This window comes from Neovison vison, chromosome 8 (assembly GCF_020171115.1).
Source record: "Neovison vison isolate M4711 chromosome 8, ASM_NN_V1, whole genome shotgun sequence".
Lineage (NCBI taxonomy): Eukaryota > Metazoa > Chordata > Mammalia > Carnivora > Mustelidae > Neogale > Neogale vison.
Genome location: NC_058098.1, coordinates 93,284,420 through 93,301,235, shown reverse-complemented (window position 1 = coordinate 93,301,235; position 16,816 = coordinate 93,284,420). Strand labels below are relative to the sequence as shown.

General features: G+C 35.6%; 1 protein-coding gene across 3 annotated transcripts in view; it reads left to right on the top strand.

Moving 5' to 3' along the window:
• Positions 1 to 16,816, top strand: part of EXOC6B (exocyst complex component 6B) — a 625,057-nt gene that overhangs the window by 319,833 nt on the left and 288,408 nt on the right. For all 3 annotated transcript variants that reach the window (XM_044261370.1, XM_044261369.1, XM_044261368.1), the window contains 4 exons: positions 5,876 to 5,947; positions 6,660 to 6,757; positions 8,275 to 8,380; positions 9,468 to 9,577. In XM_044261370.1, coding sequence (XP_044117305.1) covers positions 5,876 to 5,947; positions 6,660 to 6,757; positions 8,275 to 8,380; positions 9,468 to 9,577 — 386 coding nt within the window. The remainder of the gene's footprint in view (positions 1 to 5,875; positions 5,948 to 6,659; positions 6,758 to 8,274; positions 8,381 to 9,467; positions 9,578 to 16,816) is intronic.

The window sequence follows — 16,816 nt, the reverse complement described above, 5'->3', positions numbered from 1 at the left end:
GAAGATCTGCTAATATAGTTTTTAATAATATGATAAACATCATCTGATAATACTGAAAGGGTACTCAGAATTATGGAACAATATAATACTGTGTGGCAAAAACCTCATGTTTTACAGATATTAAATATTGGACATTTTATTCTGATGTCATAGGTAGACAGCAGTGTGTACCGTGGTAGTGGTTTTATACAAACCCACGTCATGTCCATACCCATCCCGCTATGTATTTTGTTTTTTTTTGAGTCAAAAGGGTATACCGAGTATACTTGTCTTCTAGATCTTCTAACCAAATTCTTCTAATCAAATAACATGGGGAAAAACAAAATAAAAAGAGAAATTCTACAAAGTACCATCTGTAGGCCAGAAGTTTTTTTTTTATGCTCTTTTTTTTTCAATTTATTTATTTTCAGAAAAACATTATTCATTATTTTTTCACCACACCCAGTGCTCCAGGCCAGAAGTTTTTAAAAATTTCCTTGAACTTAGAAAGCAAAGGAAATCAGAAAATTAACTGAACCTGAGACAAGAAAATATTACATTAAATATGGTAGAAAGAGGTATTGTCAAAGTAGGAGATATTCTTCAAAATGGAATCTAGGAACACTCTAAATTTAGAGTTAACACATACAATGAGCAGGAATGGGCCTGGGAGAAATCATAAAAGAAATTATTTAGAGGTCTGCTTTCCAGAAATCTTAGCCAGCCAGCTGCTTACCCAGTTCCTTTGCCCAAGCTTACCATCTATGTAAAGAGGTAATAGTATGATCAGTGAAGTTCTCTTGTGCTACTTTTTGAACAAAGTGATTCATCTGCCCTGTCCCCTTACAAAGAGCCTGTAGTCACTTTCTTGGGAAACAGACTTAAATTTACAGAGTCAACAAATTCTGCAGATTATCCATATTAATCATCCTTGTCCTTCATTTGAAAATGTGGATAGTCAAGAGTCATAAAATATTTGAGGAAAACCAATTACATCAAATAGAAGATAATGGAAACTAATGGACCAGTGCTGTTCTTTAACAAATACAAATAATTCATGGACTTGGAGAAAAATTTACAAAGTAATAATCATTCCTGGTTTTAGGAATATAGGAGACTAGGTTATACATATCAACCTTTCATCTGGAAACTACTAACAATGCTGTGTTTTTGTGTATATACCACATAAAATGTTCTATAGTTCTCAAATGCTTGGTAAGGATATTAAGGAATTACCAAGCCAGATCCAGGGAAATTGAGAGGCCCGAGAGATGGGCTAACCGCTTGAGCTGCCTTTGCCCTGAGGTCGCTTGTTAGTCCAGACAATTTGAACTTTGATTTTGACAGCCTTTTAGGGCCACCCAAGATAGAAAGCATATAATATGGTATCTTCCCCACATTAAGCTGGAAAGGACTATTCCTTTCAGAAGTAAAAGAAAAAGTAGTTAAATTTTTTCCCTTAACGAAATCTCCAGTGGGCATCTGGCTGGCTCAGTCCTTAGGAGCATGCAACTCTTGATCTCCGGGTTGTGAGTTCAAGCCCCATGTTGTGTGTACAGATTACTTCAAAAAAAAATTAATTAAAAAATATACCCCAAATTTCTCTTAAAAAAAAAAAAGAAAAGATATCCTCTGGTATAGGGAATTTTGTCTTCAATTCATATTCTACACAAACTCTCAGATAACAAAAAAGAGGAAACAGCAACTCATTTTATGAAGTATATGTAATCTTGATAATGAAGCCAGAAGAGGGTAGTATAATTGCATAAACTCATAAATATAGATCAGGCTCATTCATAAATAGAGATTAGAAGTCCTAAATCAATATTAGAAAACAGAATCCAACAACTTACAAATAGCATTAATATGTAGAGTTTATAGTGGCAAATGCAAACTTGGTGCAATGTTGCAAAGTCTATTAATGTAATTTAATGCATTAGTAGATTAAAAGAAAATTTATATAATTTAAATAACTTCATTAGATACAGAAAAACATTTAATGAAGCACACCATAAGCCTATGCTAAAATCTCTTAGGAAATTAGAAGCGAAATTAGAAGAATTTCCTTAAACTGATAAAAGACATCCTGAGAAACCTATAACAAATACCATATTTAATTGCCATTGCTCCTATTTTGTTTTGCACTTAAAGTCATATCCAGTGCTGTCCTGACAGAAAAATAAATAAATAAAGCATGTTACCCTTTGAAAGGAGGAAACAAAATTGCTATTTGTGCAGATATATTTTTGTACGTTGAAAATCTAAAGGAACTTCCAGAAAAATTATTACAGTTGATAGGAGAGGTTAGCATGTTTCCTGGATGCAAAACCATTGTACAAAATCAGTTGTTTTTATGAACCTGGAGCAAAAGTTGAAAGGTTAAAATTTTTAAAAGATAAAATTTGTACAGTTAGCCTAAATAAAAAGTAATAGTGCTATACCTACCAAAAGATGTTTAAGCCCTTTGTGGGGAAAAATTCTAAAATGTTACTGAGAGACTAAAATGAATTAAAGAAGACGTAATTAAAATTGAGGGTTGTATCATGTTCATTGATCGGAAGTCTTATTGTGGGTATCAGTTCTCTCAAAATTGACCTGTAAATTTAATTCAGTGACAGTCAAAATCTGAATAGTTTTATTTTGGGGAGGATAAATACTTTACTACCTGATTGTTAATATTTTTAAGTCAGTTCAGAGATCGTCTATATGAGATTCTGGAAAATGCAAAAATATGAAGCCAGTAAAAAGATGAGGGGTTGCTAGGATTTGGGGAGGGAGGACTACATGGAGCACAGAAGGATTTTTAGGGCTTTGAAACATGCCACTGTAATGGAGGAATATGTCATTATACATATGTTAAAACCTATAAAATACACAAAAACAAGAGTAAACCCTAATATAAATTATGGTCTTTAGTTAATAATTGGGAATATTCGTTTGTCCCTTGTGACAAATGTACTACACAAATGCAAGGTGTTGTAATAGGGGAAACTGTGTGTATGTGTGCAGAGTGTATGAGAACTCTCTGTACTCTCTGTAAATGTGAAACTATGCCAAAAAAAAGTCTGTTAAGTTAAAAATGTAAAGAAACAAAAAACTAAGGAAAGACATGGAGGTAATTATCATAAAAGTCATGATACTATTTCCGTGAGTGGGGAGGAAAGGAGCTGTGAGGAGAGCATGTGGGACATTCCCACATGCTGGCGCTGTTCCTTTTTGTTTGCCTGGTACAATTGTATATATAGGTTTTGTTCATTTTTTTTCTTGAGGTATACTGTACTCATAATTTTTAAAAAATGTAGTAAGGAGGAAAAAGAAGCACATGAGCCCAAGATAAACGTTGCTTTCTTGGAAGTCTCTGATTACCCGAAGAGTGAAATTTAATTCAAAGATCAAACAGATAAAACTACCAATCATTCTGTGATCAAGAATAAAAAGTCAAACATAATAGATATCCCCAAATACGGACCAAACAAAGAGATTGAAAATGTGAAAGGAAAGTTTAAGAAACGTGGATGGATACCTGATACTAATTTTTGATTATATCTAATAGACATTTCAAAAGAAAGGATAGTCACAAAGTGGGGGACTTTAAAAATTAAAGAATTAAAAGAAGGAAATTTCCCTGCAATGAAGAAAGACTGAATTCCTGTAGTCAAAAGTCTGCATTGAGTGTCAAGCAGGGTAAAGGATGGGAGATAAATCTTTCACATGTGAAATTTTGTATTTTAGTTTAAGGGCAGAAGAAAGCCTTTTTCAAACAGATGAGGATTCGAAGTTTAATCTTTATCCTATTTTACTGACATTTTATAAAAAATGAAAAATCCGGAATATAAGATGGGATAGGACTAAATAAAATGTGCACAAAAAAAGGGCAACAATTATAGATAAATTTAACTAGCTGGCATTTGATTACTTTTAAAGTTTAACTCTATTAAGAATCTGTACAAAAGGAGAGAGACTTAATGTTTAAAAAGTTTGTTTAGGGGCACCTGGGTTGCTCAGTCATTAAGCGTCCTTCTTCTGCTCAGGTCAAATCTCGGGCCTGGGATTGAGCCCCGCATCGGGCTCCCTGACTAGTGGGAAGCCTGCTTCTCCCTCTCCCACTCCCCATCCTGTGTTCTCTCTCTCACTGTGTCTCTCTCTGTCAAATAAATAAAATCTTTAAAAATATATTTTTAGTTGAAACTCCAGATTATTTCATATAAACAGTGGGAAGAAAGTATATGACTTATTTAGTGACCACTGTAAAATAATTGAAAATAACTATGATCCTTGAGAAACTATGGACTCTGAAAAACAATCTGAGGGTTTTGAAGGGGCGGGGGCTGGGAAGTTGGGCCAGCCTGGTGGTGGGTATTGTGGAGGGCACGTATTGCATGGAGCACTGGGTGTGGTGCATAAACAATGAATTCTAGTACACTGAAAAGCAATTAAAAAAATAAAAAATTAAAAAAAAAGAAAAGAAAAACCCTAAAAAAAAAACCCCTATGATCCAATGAAAACCATGAAATAAAAAAGAAAGAATAAATCATTGTAAATAAAAAACTGAAAATAAGGTGGAGTAGATTCAGCATGTCAGCAATCACAGGAAATGTCAAAGAGGCTGTCTTACAGTTTGCTTACTGAGATCTACTCATACATTATGGTGACCTTAAAAGAGTGAAAATAAATCAGAGGAGCAGAAATCACAATATTCTCCAAGGCAAATAGAATTGAATTTGAAGACCATTAAGTGGGAGAAGAAAGGAATATTTTGTATTATTCTAGTTTTAACCCACCAAAAAGACAATAGCCTTTTTAAAAAATTTAAATTCAATTAGATGGAGTGCCTGGGTAGCTCAGATGGTTAAGTGTCTTGCCTTCAGCTTAGGTCATGATCTTCAGGTCCTGGGATCAAGCCCCATGTTGGGCTCCCTACTCAGCAGGGAGTCTGCTTCTCCTTCTCCCTCTGCTCTTGCTTGTGCTTTCTTGCTCTCTCAGTCTGTCAAATAAATAAAATCTTTAAAAAAAATTGATGGACCCCTACCATTGTGGGAGAATTCAACACACCTCTTTCAGGAATTGGGAGATCCAGTAGAGAGGAAGGAACCAGACTGTAATCAAGAGAATTTGAATATCAAAATTTCACATTTTTCACATAGTGACATGCATCTTTGACTCCTATGCACAGAACCTATCTTCCATGTCGTTTCAATTTTCAAGTTTTATTGATAAGAGATTATACATGGATTCCGTTTGTAACTTTTCCTCTGTATTTATGTTTATTTTCTCTTTGTATTCCTTGTGCTCTTTACTTTTGTGTTCTCTTGTTTAATCAGGCTTGCCCAAGATTTGTCTGTTTCATTGATATTTTTAGTAAGCTTTTGGTTTCATTGATCAAGTCTTTCATATCTTCTCTATGTTATTTCCCCTTCTCATTTGATCAAAATTGATCTTCATATACTTATGGTTAATTTTGGCTTTAAGAGCTTCATGGGTTGAGTGCTTAATTTTTTTTCAATCTTCTGTGTTTTCTGTTTGCCTCTAAAAGTATAAATATATTTTGAAATGGCTTTAGGCACACTGCATAGGCTTTGATATCAAGTATTATATTGTTGTTTATTCTAAAATAATCTGCAGTATCAGTTTTGATTTCTTTTTTGACTGAAGAATTATTTAGAAGTATGTTTTTAAATTTCCAGCTGTTAAAAATGTAGATCACGGCTTGTGGGAGGCTCTAACCATCTCTTCCCTGGCTAAATATGGTGTTACCTTGAGCCAGGAAAAGGTTAGGGTTAGACCCATTCTAGAGACCCTTCACCAGGTAAAGCAGTAATCACTGAAAGAATTCAAAATTTAGGTTTATTTTTAATAATTAAGATGTTTTTTCCTCATTGTCTTTTATTTCCTTTAGTCTTACTGCTCTGATCCAAACCTCGTGTTGGATTTGAAGAACCTCATTGTGCTTTTTGCTGACACACTTCAGGTTTGTGACCTCTGTTTACACAGAGTGATCTAGGGTGGTATTCATCAGTTCCAGATCTTTCCCTCACCTACCCAGCTTGAGTAAATGCCTTTTAGTTCTTAGTTGTGTTTTTTCTTTTCCTAGAGCTAGATCTTATCTTTTTATAGCATTTCCTGATCATTACCTTGACCAATTTATATTCTCATAAATAGTTCCAGTCCCCCTCTTTTTTTTTGCTCAGAGCTGATCAATTAATTGAACCACTTATTACATTAGTTTTTTTTTTTAAAGTGTCTTTAACTCAGATGCAGTGCTTGAATGATTTTGGAGTTTTTTAACTACTATCTTGAATAACAATTGTTGATTTGAACCACCAATCATATCCCATAAGGATAGCATTAGAAGTGGGTAGCATTTCAAATTTCTCTCCCTACTCATGAAGTTTGCTAAGGGGACATGAGGAGTTGCCAGGAGAACTTTGTGGACATGGTACATGGTATATATTGATTTTAATTTTCATCTTTCTATTTTTTTTCTGACTGGCTTAAATATTTTTATAGATATCTTTTAATTCTTGAGAGATAAGTACTAGACGTTAGGTGGGAATGAAACATGCTGCTGTCATGCTTTCATTTTAAATTGAATGATAATGTATTTCAGTGCCTGATTTCTCTCATCTTGCTCCTAAAAAAATCGCCCTGTAAAATGAAGATATTTTCTTATTTTGTTTCAGGTGTATGGTTTTCCTGTAAATCAGCTTTTTGACATGCTGTTGGAAATCAGAGATCAGTACAGTGAAACTCTGCTAAAGAAGTGGTCAGGTATCTTCAGGTGAGAAATGATCTGTTGGTCATGTGTGGTTGTATGTGCGTGTGCAAATATGTGCTGGTGTGTATACACATGTTTATACACAAGTCTTCTCAGATAGAATAAGCAACAAGTATGTGTGGCTTATCTATTCTAGCTTTGATCCTAGTTATGATTCAGAGTTTAAGCACATTGTAGAAATGTTTCAAAACTCCCAAGATATCTGATCTCAGTGTATCAGGTATACTATATGGAGAGTTCCAGACCTCAATTTGGCTTTCTCCCTGCCTTGAATAAATGTCCAATACCTTAGTTCATACCATTTAAATCATCTTGTGTCTTCTTAATACATTTTTTGGTGATTATGGCTAGTCTGTAGCTCACTCATAGAGTAGTAGCTTTGAGCCCCTTTGAATAATTTAGGCTTTTTTGAGAACCTTTTTTTGAAGACTTACTCATGTGATTCCTCAAATGCGTCCTTCTCTACATTTAGAGAAGAGATCTATTACAATGCAGTGTTTGAAGTGTATTATTTAGTTATTACATCATGCATCATGTATACAGTAATATGAGAGCTACTCTGTTACACCTCGCACTGATACCTCCTTGGACTGTTTTCCTGGCACACAACCCATGTCAGATTACTTGAGTTCTTCTCCTTTTGAGCCTTCATGCATTTATTTAAAGTGGTCTTCCTGCTTTAGTGCAAGACCCTGTCCCCAGATCAGCTTACCCTGTTTTCAGATTCTTCTAACTTTAAGATCTTACATTTTTCCTTTAATCTTACTAATGGTACAGTTGTATTTAAGGGAGGATCCTGTCTGTAGGAACCTTGAAAATTAGTAACATCATCTACCCATGGTCTCAAAAGTGCCTAATCTGACTTGTAAATCCTTCAGTAAACTTGACTTTGATTTTGGTAGTATGGTCTCTGCTTTTAGAGAGTCTCCAGTCTCGTTAAGGAGCCAGTTCCTATGGAGGGAAGTTCATCCTTAGTATAGAACAGTAGGTGAAAGTAAATGAATGTAATTTGGATTTATTATGGAAGTTACTTTTCCTCATCTGCCAGTTTTGAAAGTTAGAATAGAACATCTAGTACAAGAATAAAGAACATAATCAAATATGTTTTCTTTAAAAACAAACAAATAGAAAAACCCCAAATAAAACCTTTCTGCTTTTCTTGCAAGCATCCATCCTTTTGTTGTTTACTACTCATTTTGCCTCACGGCTTCTACACGTTGCTATGAAAGTTTGTCCCATCTTTAAATCTCAGATACTATGCGCTCATGTTCGTAACTGTGTTCCCTTTGTTTCAGAGCGTAGTTTTCTTTTGGTCTTCTGTTAAAGATGTTTTTACCTGAAACAGATAGCGTCATTGTGGAAGGAATAGAATAGGGACTGGAAAACACTGGTTTGGGCGGTTAGAAACACGCAAATAATATTATTTATTATTTATTATTTGAGTTTACCTGAAAATTACTTGTGATCACTACAGTGATTAACCAGCCCACCCTTCCTTCCTTCCTTCCTTTTCTTCCTAGAAACATACTTGATTCTGACAACTACAGTCCTATACCAGTAACAAGTGAAGATATGTATAAAAAGGTGGTAGGACAGTTCCCATTCCAAGATACAGAGCTGGAAAAGGTAAGAGTACTTTTGCTTTGCCATCCTCCAGAAGTTTTCATTTTATCAGTTTCATTGAAGACATTACCTCCAACTCAATGCATTAGACCTCTAGAACACCTTTAGAGATTTTGGGGATTAAAAGAACAGAAGTCCCTGTTTTGGGAATCAGTAGATGACCTGAGGATCCTTTCACCTCTGAAGTGTTAGGAGTATTGCTAGGCATGTTCTAGTGTTGTTTATACTTTGAAATACTTGCTTTCATTATAGTTTTAGGACATTTTCTCTCCAAACATGCAGTAAAAATTGTCCCATGCTATGTAATTCCATGCTATGTAAAACCCAAAAATTGGTTTTGACAGTGTATTGAGTCATATATGTACTACCACAATAATGATATCGAAACAGTTCCGTCATCCCCAAAAGTTCCCTCATGCTGCTCCTTTTTCATCAGTTCCTCCCAACCCTAACCCCCAGTTTTTGGTAACTGATCTGGTAGCTATCCATCTACTTTTGACTTTTCAAGAATGCCATATAAACAGAATCATCCAGTAGATAATTTTTTTTTTAAGATTATTTATTTATTTATTTGAAAGATAGAGATTACAAGTAGGCAGAGAGGCAGTCAGAGAGAGGAGGAAGCAGGCTCCCTGCTGAGCAGAGAGCCCGATGCGGGACTCGATCCCAGGACCCTGAGATCATGACCTGAGCCGAAGGCAGCAGCTTAACCCACTGAGCCACCCAGGCGCCCCTCCAGTAGATAATGTTTTGAGGCGGGCTTCTTTCACTCAGTATGATGCTTTTGAGATTCGTCTAAGTTGATGTATGTAGCAATAATTCATTCCTTTTTATTGTTGAATACTTAGCACAGCTTTTTTTTTTTTAAGCCCTTCATGTGTTGAAAGACATTTGAATTATTATTTATTTAAGCTTATATCTTATTCTTTTCAGCATCAGGAAACTTTTGGAAACACTTTCTTTAATTTGAGGTTGTTAAATAGACAGTTTGCAATGTGGAGGAAAATTCCTTTTGTATTTTAATTGACTTATAAGTATCGTCAGCATATGTTAGTTTGTGACTTGCTTTCATTAATTCTTGCATTTACAGCAACCATTTCCAAAAAAGTTTCCTTTCTCTGAATTTGTGCCAAAAGTTTACAACCAAATTAAAGAATTTATTTATGCCTGCCTGAAGTTTTCGGAAGATCTTCACCTAAGGTATGCTTTGAAACAATGGAATTGTAACAGATGTTGAAATTGTGACTCTTAGGCACATGAATATTCTGAAAACCTTTGCATAACCCCTTCAGCTCTGATTTTGAAAGTATTAATATTAGCCGTTCACAGCATGGCACTTGCTATATTATAAAATCATGGTAAAAGGGGAGGTTGGAAAGTTCCAACAAATTTGCAAGTTGGAAACTTGCGAATAAATTGTTTTTGTTTGTATTACTTAGCTTATTCTCTATTTTTGTTGTAAATTTGCATTTTAACACTTTTTTATTAGTAATAATTGACTAGAAAACAGTATATTGATTTTTGCTTTCTGTTTAATGAAATTTTAAGACTACTAGGGGTGTAGAAAGTATAATCTTTTGAAAATATCCTTCTTTCCAAATATTCTCTGGGCTTGTTGAAGGTATCCTCATCTCCTTTAAGTTAAATTATCTGACTAATGTGTACCGAACCTATTTCTGTACCAGATACATCCTTCTTACTGGGAATGCAGAAGTAAAAGACACAGTTCTTTAGCCTCAGATATTGTCAGTAGGAACTGAGGGTTTTAAGCATGAAAATATACCAGGGTGAGTGTTGCAATATGGAGAAATGACTTGCAAAACACCCAGAAGACTACTTAGCTCTTCTTAAAGAATTTGAAGAGGCATAGTCATGATCATCTTTGTGAATAATAATCTTTTAGATTGTCTTTTTTAAAAGATTATTGTCTTTTCTAGAAGAACTCCCTTCTCTTGGTGAATGATACCACCATTCACCCAAGCCAGAAATCTAAGAATCATTTGAACTCCTTATTTTCTATTAACTATTTTTATTAAAAACGAAGTTTCAAGCATTGGTCTACATTTTTGTAAACAAATTACACATATATTAAAAACATCTGTAAAACTGAAAATAGTACTAATCCCTGATGTTCTGGAAAGTATACTCCATTTTTCAGAGGAAGAAAGTGAGCAGAGAGAGATTTAGTAACTTTATCAAGGTCACATAGGAATAAGTGTTTAAGCCAGGATTCAAATCTGGTCAGGCATCACCTTCAACAAAAAGAATACTGCTGAGTTTACAGTTCTCACCCCTTGGCTTTACTGTATTAGTATTTTACATACATTCTCAGCTGTCACAGTGTTAAATGTTAATTGTCCCCATTTAATAAATGAAGGCAGTGCTCATTTGTAAATTAGTCTCTCTAACCCTAATTGGTGACAAAATTGATTGTTGCATGTTTTTTTATTTGTAGCTCTTTTTTTTTTTTTAAGATTTTATTTATTTATTTGACAGAGAGAGATCACAAGTAGGCAGAGAGGCAGGCAGAGAGAGAGAGAGAGGAGGAAGCAGGCTCCCTGCTGAGCAGAGAGCCCGATGTGGGACTCGATCCCAGGACCCTGAGATCATGACCTTAGCCAAAGGCAGCGGCTTAACCCATTGAGCCACCCAGGTGCCTTTTTTTTTTTTTTTTTAAGATTTTATTTATTTGTAGCTCTTTTTTTTTTTTTTAAAGTTCTCTCTTCCCAGTGTTGCTGCTTTCATTCACATTGTAGTTATAATTGACTTGGGCCACTTAAATAATCTCCTAATTGTTCTGAAATGTCTAACTTTGCTTTCCCAACCATCTGCCCTTTCTCCTCATTCTGTTCTGTATGTTCCCTAGAGTAATTCTTCTAAAATCAAACCTTATGATTTAGCTTTACTCTGCTCACCTTTCCAAGGATTCCTGGTGGTCTACTGCATAAAGTTCGAACTTGAACCTGACGCAGTTCCCTATCTGCCTGCCTCCTCCCCTGCTCCTTGACTTAGTCCTTCGTATACCTTTCCAGGTTCATATCCTAGGCAATTTCCGTGTCACTCCGTGCTTCAGTCCTACCAACTTATTTGCTGTTTTCTGATCCTAATGTGCTATTTTATACTTGGCTTTCCTCATGAAATTACCTTTTCCTCGTTAGTGCTCCTAACAAGCTTCCACCCATCCTTCCAGGTTCACCTTCTGCCTTAACTGAATGAAACCTTTCTGACCACTTCCATCCCTAATGGACTTGATCTCCTGACTCCTTTGTGCTCTTTCTGTACCTTGTGAATACCGTTATCAAAACTCCTCTTAGATTTTATTACTCTACTTGTGTCTTTGGGTTTCTGTACGTACTAGACTGTTGGTTTATTTCACTGCTGGTTTATTCACCTTACATTATAAGTAAACTGTTATTTATCAGGCTGTGCTTGGTAGTGAGGACATTAAGATGCTGAAAATATGGTCCTTTCTTCAAGGAGTGTGTAATCTTGCTGAGGGACTGAACGGTTGGATAGTTGTGCTATGATGGAGAGACATAGCAGCAACAAAGGAGCCAAAAATTGAGACGGATTAGGGATGTTAGAAAAGGCCTCTTGAAGGGCAGAAGCATTTAATATTTTGTTCGGCACAACATCTCCTGCACCAGCTCAGTAAATTAAAGAAAAAAAAAAGAAAGGAAAAAAAAGAATGAGTGAATGGAATGTGTGGCATGCCAAGCAACTCCGAAAGTAAACATAATTGGAAATAGTTTGAGTCACTTGTTTGATAATCATTCTTACTGAGTAAAAAATGAAGCATAGGGTTTGTATAGTTAATTTGTTCTGTTCTTTGAAAATAAGGTTGTTTTCATGGAAATGGTTGCATGGAAATGAGATTATCTTTGGAAGTTATAAACCAAAACTTTTTTTTAACCCCTTGAGGCCCACCTTCACCACCACAACCAAAAGACTTAACAACCGAGAATGGTCTCTAGGGTACTGTCACATATGTTATGTATAGAAAATATTACAAGTTCATTGCATAGTGACCCTTTCTATGTTGGAGGAAAGCTAATATGGTAAAGGGATAGTGTGAGTAAATTGTTCAGAAGTCTTTTTCTTGCTTGAATATCTTGAGCTTTAGTCTGAAAACCCCCTTTGTTTTGTTTAACATTAACAAAAATAGTCAATTTGGGAAGATTTTACAGCTGCCTTTAGTCTTTGGTTTACTTACCTTATTTTCTAGGCTACCTTTGCCTTATAACCTGCAGTGATGGAGACCTCTTTGACAGTCATGGGGGGAGATTATAATTTGGGATATGAGAATCATATGTATAAAAACAATTAGTTCTCTTAAACATAAGACTCTTAAAATGGGAAAACCTATGGTATTGAGATTTTTTTTTAAAGATTTTATTTATTTGACACATACACAGAGAGAGAGAGAGCACAAGTAGGCAGAGAGGCAGGCAGAGAGAGAGAGAGGGGAGGAAGCAGACTCCCTGCGGAGTAGAGAGCCCAACATGGGGCTCGATCCCAGGACCCTGGGATCATGACCTGAGCCGAAGGCAGAGGCTTTAACCCACTGAGCCACCCAGGCACCGCCGGTATTGAGATTTTTATGAAACTTGGAAGGTAGTTATTGTCATAAATGAAACTCCTCTATTTTTTTTCTGTAAAAATTTCCCCTTTTACATTGGATGGAAGATGCTGAATAGCATTAGAAATGTTAAAAATATATATATGAATTCTGAGGACACAAAACTCTTTCTGTTTGAAAGAAAATTCTTTTTAAAGATAGCAAATAGATGGAATGGCTTTGGTAAAATAATGTTCTAGCACTTGCACCTGACTTAAAAAATAAGAATACACACACACACATATATACATAGTTTTTTAAGTTATTAAATTGGATTTCTGTAAAGAATTTAGGAGACAGAGAATAGTTCAAAGAAGAAAAATTTTAAAGACTCAAAATTTTAACAGATAGTGATAACTACTCTTTACATCTGGAAATTTTTTTTTTTTTTAGTTTTTCTTTCATGTGAATACATGTACATGCATAAGACTTATTTTTTTAAAAGCAAATTACTATGAGATATTTCTGCTTCTATTTATAATATAGAAAGCCGGAAAGAGTATTGTTTCCTCCCTAACAATGAAAAAAGCACAAAACAAAAGAGATAAATTACAAAATGAAAAATTTTCTGGAACCCATGAGAGAGCTGAAAGAATTTAGAAAAGAGAAGATGCTATATGCAGGTATAGTGAGAAGTGTTACGTCAGACTTCTCAAAAACTATGCAAGCCTGAGACGATGGAGTGCCAGGCTTCAAGGACTCAGAAGAACAAATCAAGTGAGGATTCTATAGATAGTGAAATAACTTTCAGAAACAAAGTAAAATTTTTTTAGCTAAACCGAAGCTGATAATTCATTTCCAACGGACCTGTAGCCTTATGCACACATGATACAAAAGGAAATTCTTATATGGAAGGAATATATGTGATCTTCCCTTCTTTCCTTCCCTTCTCAGCTACTTCTTGCTATGTATGTATCCGTGTGTGTGTGTGTGTGTGTGTTTGTGTGTATAGTATCAGAAGCCCTATTTATATTAATTTTGATTAGTTAGTTGAGATACTGTCTTTTCTCCCTGTATAATTATCATTTTATTTTTGTAATAAGTAATGTTTGTGTTTATGTTGAAATACTTTGTGTTCTGTTACTTATCAAATGTTCTTCACCTCCCTCCCCCTTACAGTATCCATAATGATTCTTGCCTGAAGCAGTTTGTCACTCAGAAAATTACTGGCTTATGGTTTTTAATTAATTTATGGTTTCTTCATTCCTTGTGTATTACTTGACATTCTCTTTTAAGGAGTCCTCCATCTGCTTCCTTGCTACTTATTTTCTCTCTATCTCTCTGTTTGTTATCTACCTACCATCAGGTGAGACTCACGGATTCTTATTTAATTCACTTGGTTCATTCCTTTACTGTATTCGTTTTGATGCCCAGACTGTCCCAGACTTAGGGCACACAAGCCATTTGATACTAGCTCCTGTGCCTTGTTGATGTATTTTTGTCACATTTTGGGACATTACTTAACCATGGTATCATTGATTTATGCAAGGAGCCCACTTTCTTTTGAGTGTTGAGTACTGAGTGCTATCTTGAACAGAAGATTTGGGCATGTGCCTTTATTTTAAAATGTGTCATTTTGAATCAACAAATAGTTGTATACTTTTTTTTTTTTAAAAAGATTTTTCATTTATATATTTGAGAGAGAGAGAGATCAAGAGGGTACAAGCACAGGGGAAGGGGCCAAGGGAGAGGGAAGCAGGCTCCATGGGGCTTGATCCCAGGACCGTGAAATCACGGTCCTTGACCTAAACTTAAGGCAGGTGCTTAATGGAATGAGTCACCCAGGTACCCCTTCATATTGGTTTTTTATGCAGTCTGCCTAGTTGGAGTGTTTATTCCATTACCTTAATGAATTTAGTGATATGGCTGGACTTAAGTGTGCCGTCTTATTTTTGTTTTTCTATTTGTCTCATTCATTCTTTGCTCATTTTTTTCCTGTTTCTCGTCCTTCTTGATTAGGTTATGTTAGTATTATGATTTATTTTCCCTATTGGCTTTACTTGAGTATGACCCTTTCGGTTTTTTAAGTTTCTTGTTTTTGTGGTGGTTCTGGGGATTACAGTGTACATTGTTAATTTATCATAGTTTACTTTGAATAATATTCTATCATTTCGCATGTAATTTAAGGCTCTTCAGCAGTATAGAGTAATTTATCTTCTTACTCCTTTTTTTCCTAACACTTAAAAAAAAGATTTTATGTATTTATTTGACAGAGAAATAGAGCCAGAGAGCACAAGTCGGGGGAATGGCCTAGGAAGAGGGAGAAGCAGGCTCCTTGAACCTGATGCCCCTGGGATCATGGCCTGAGCCAAAGGCAGACACTTAACCTACTGAGCTACCCTGGCATCTCTTTTCTGTCCCTTTTTTTTTGATGTTGTTGGTTTATCTTACACATATATACCTCTTTGTAATTCTAAAATATGTTACTGTGTTTGCTTTGAACATTTATTAGTATTTTAAAGTTCAAGAAAAAATTTGTTTTTATTTTTGCCCACCACACATATACCATTTTGAGGCATTCTTATTCTTTCCTCCATATCTACATTATCCTTTGGTATCATCTTCCTTTAGCATGAAAAATTTCTTTTAGCATTTCCTTTAGTATCTGCTGGTGTTGGATTTTCTTAGCTTTAAAAAATATTTCTAGGGCGCCTGGGTGGCTCAGTGGGTTAAGCCGCTGCCTTAGGCTCGGGTCGTGATCTCAGGGTCCTGGGATCGAGTCCCGCATCGGGCTCTCTGCTCGGCAGGGAGCCTGCTTCTCTCTCTCTCTGCCTGCCTCTCTATCTACTTGCGATTTCTCTCTGTCATATAAATAAATAAAATCTTTAAAAAAATATTTCTAGGGGCACCTGGGTGGCTCATTGGGTTAAGCCTCTGCCTTCGGCTCAGGTCATGATCTCAGGATCTAGGGGCACCTGGGTGGCTCATTGGGTTAAGCCTCTGCCTTCGGCTCAGGTCAGGATCTCAGATCTCTGGATCTCAGGATCCAGTCTCGTATCAGGCTCTCTGCTCAGCGGGGAGCCTGCTTCCCCCCCTCTCTCTCTGCCTGCCTCTCTGCCTGCTTGTGATCTCTCTCTCAAAAAAAAAGAAAACAATATTTCTAAAATACCTAATTTTTTAAAAATTTTGAATTTTTTTAGAGAGAGGGGGAGCAGGGGAGGAATAGAGGAAGAGGGAGAGAGACAATCTTAAGCAGACTCCATGCCCATCATGGAGCCTGACACAGGGCTCGATCCTAGGACCCTGGGATTACAATCTAAGACAAAATCAAGAGTTGGACCCTTAACCGACTGAGCCACCCAGGGGCCCCTCAAAAATACTTTAAAATAACTAAAAAATTATTCTGAAAGTATTTTTATCATCTCTGTTTTCAAAAATATATTTTCTAAGGCATAGAATTCTAAGTTTCTAGTTCTCCCTTTCCCCACACTTTAAAGATTGCATTCCACTGTCTGCTTCCATTATTTTCTGAAGAGAAATAAGCCATTATTCCTATTGTTGTTCCTCTGAATGTATTATCTTTTTCCCCTTTTTTCCTAAAATCTTTTGTTTTTAAGATTTCTTTTTGTCTTTGGACTTTATAATTTGACTGTGATGATCTTATTGTTTTATTTATATTCATTTTGTGTGGGATGTACTAAACCTCATGGATCTGTGGGTTGAAGTATTGTATCATGTTTGGAGATGGTTTTGCCTATATTTCTTTAAACATGTCGTCTTCTTCTTTCTCATTCTTTTTTTCTTCTTTTGCAACTCCTAGCTGCTTGATGGATCATTCAGATTTCATCATTACTTGAGTGAACTGACTATCTCAGTTTTAA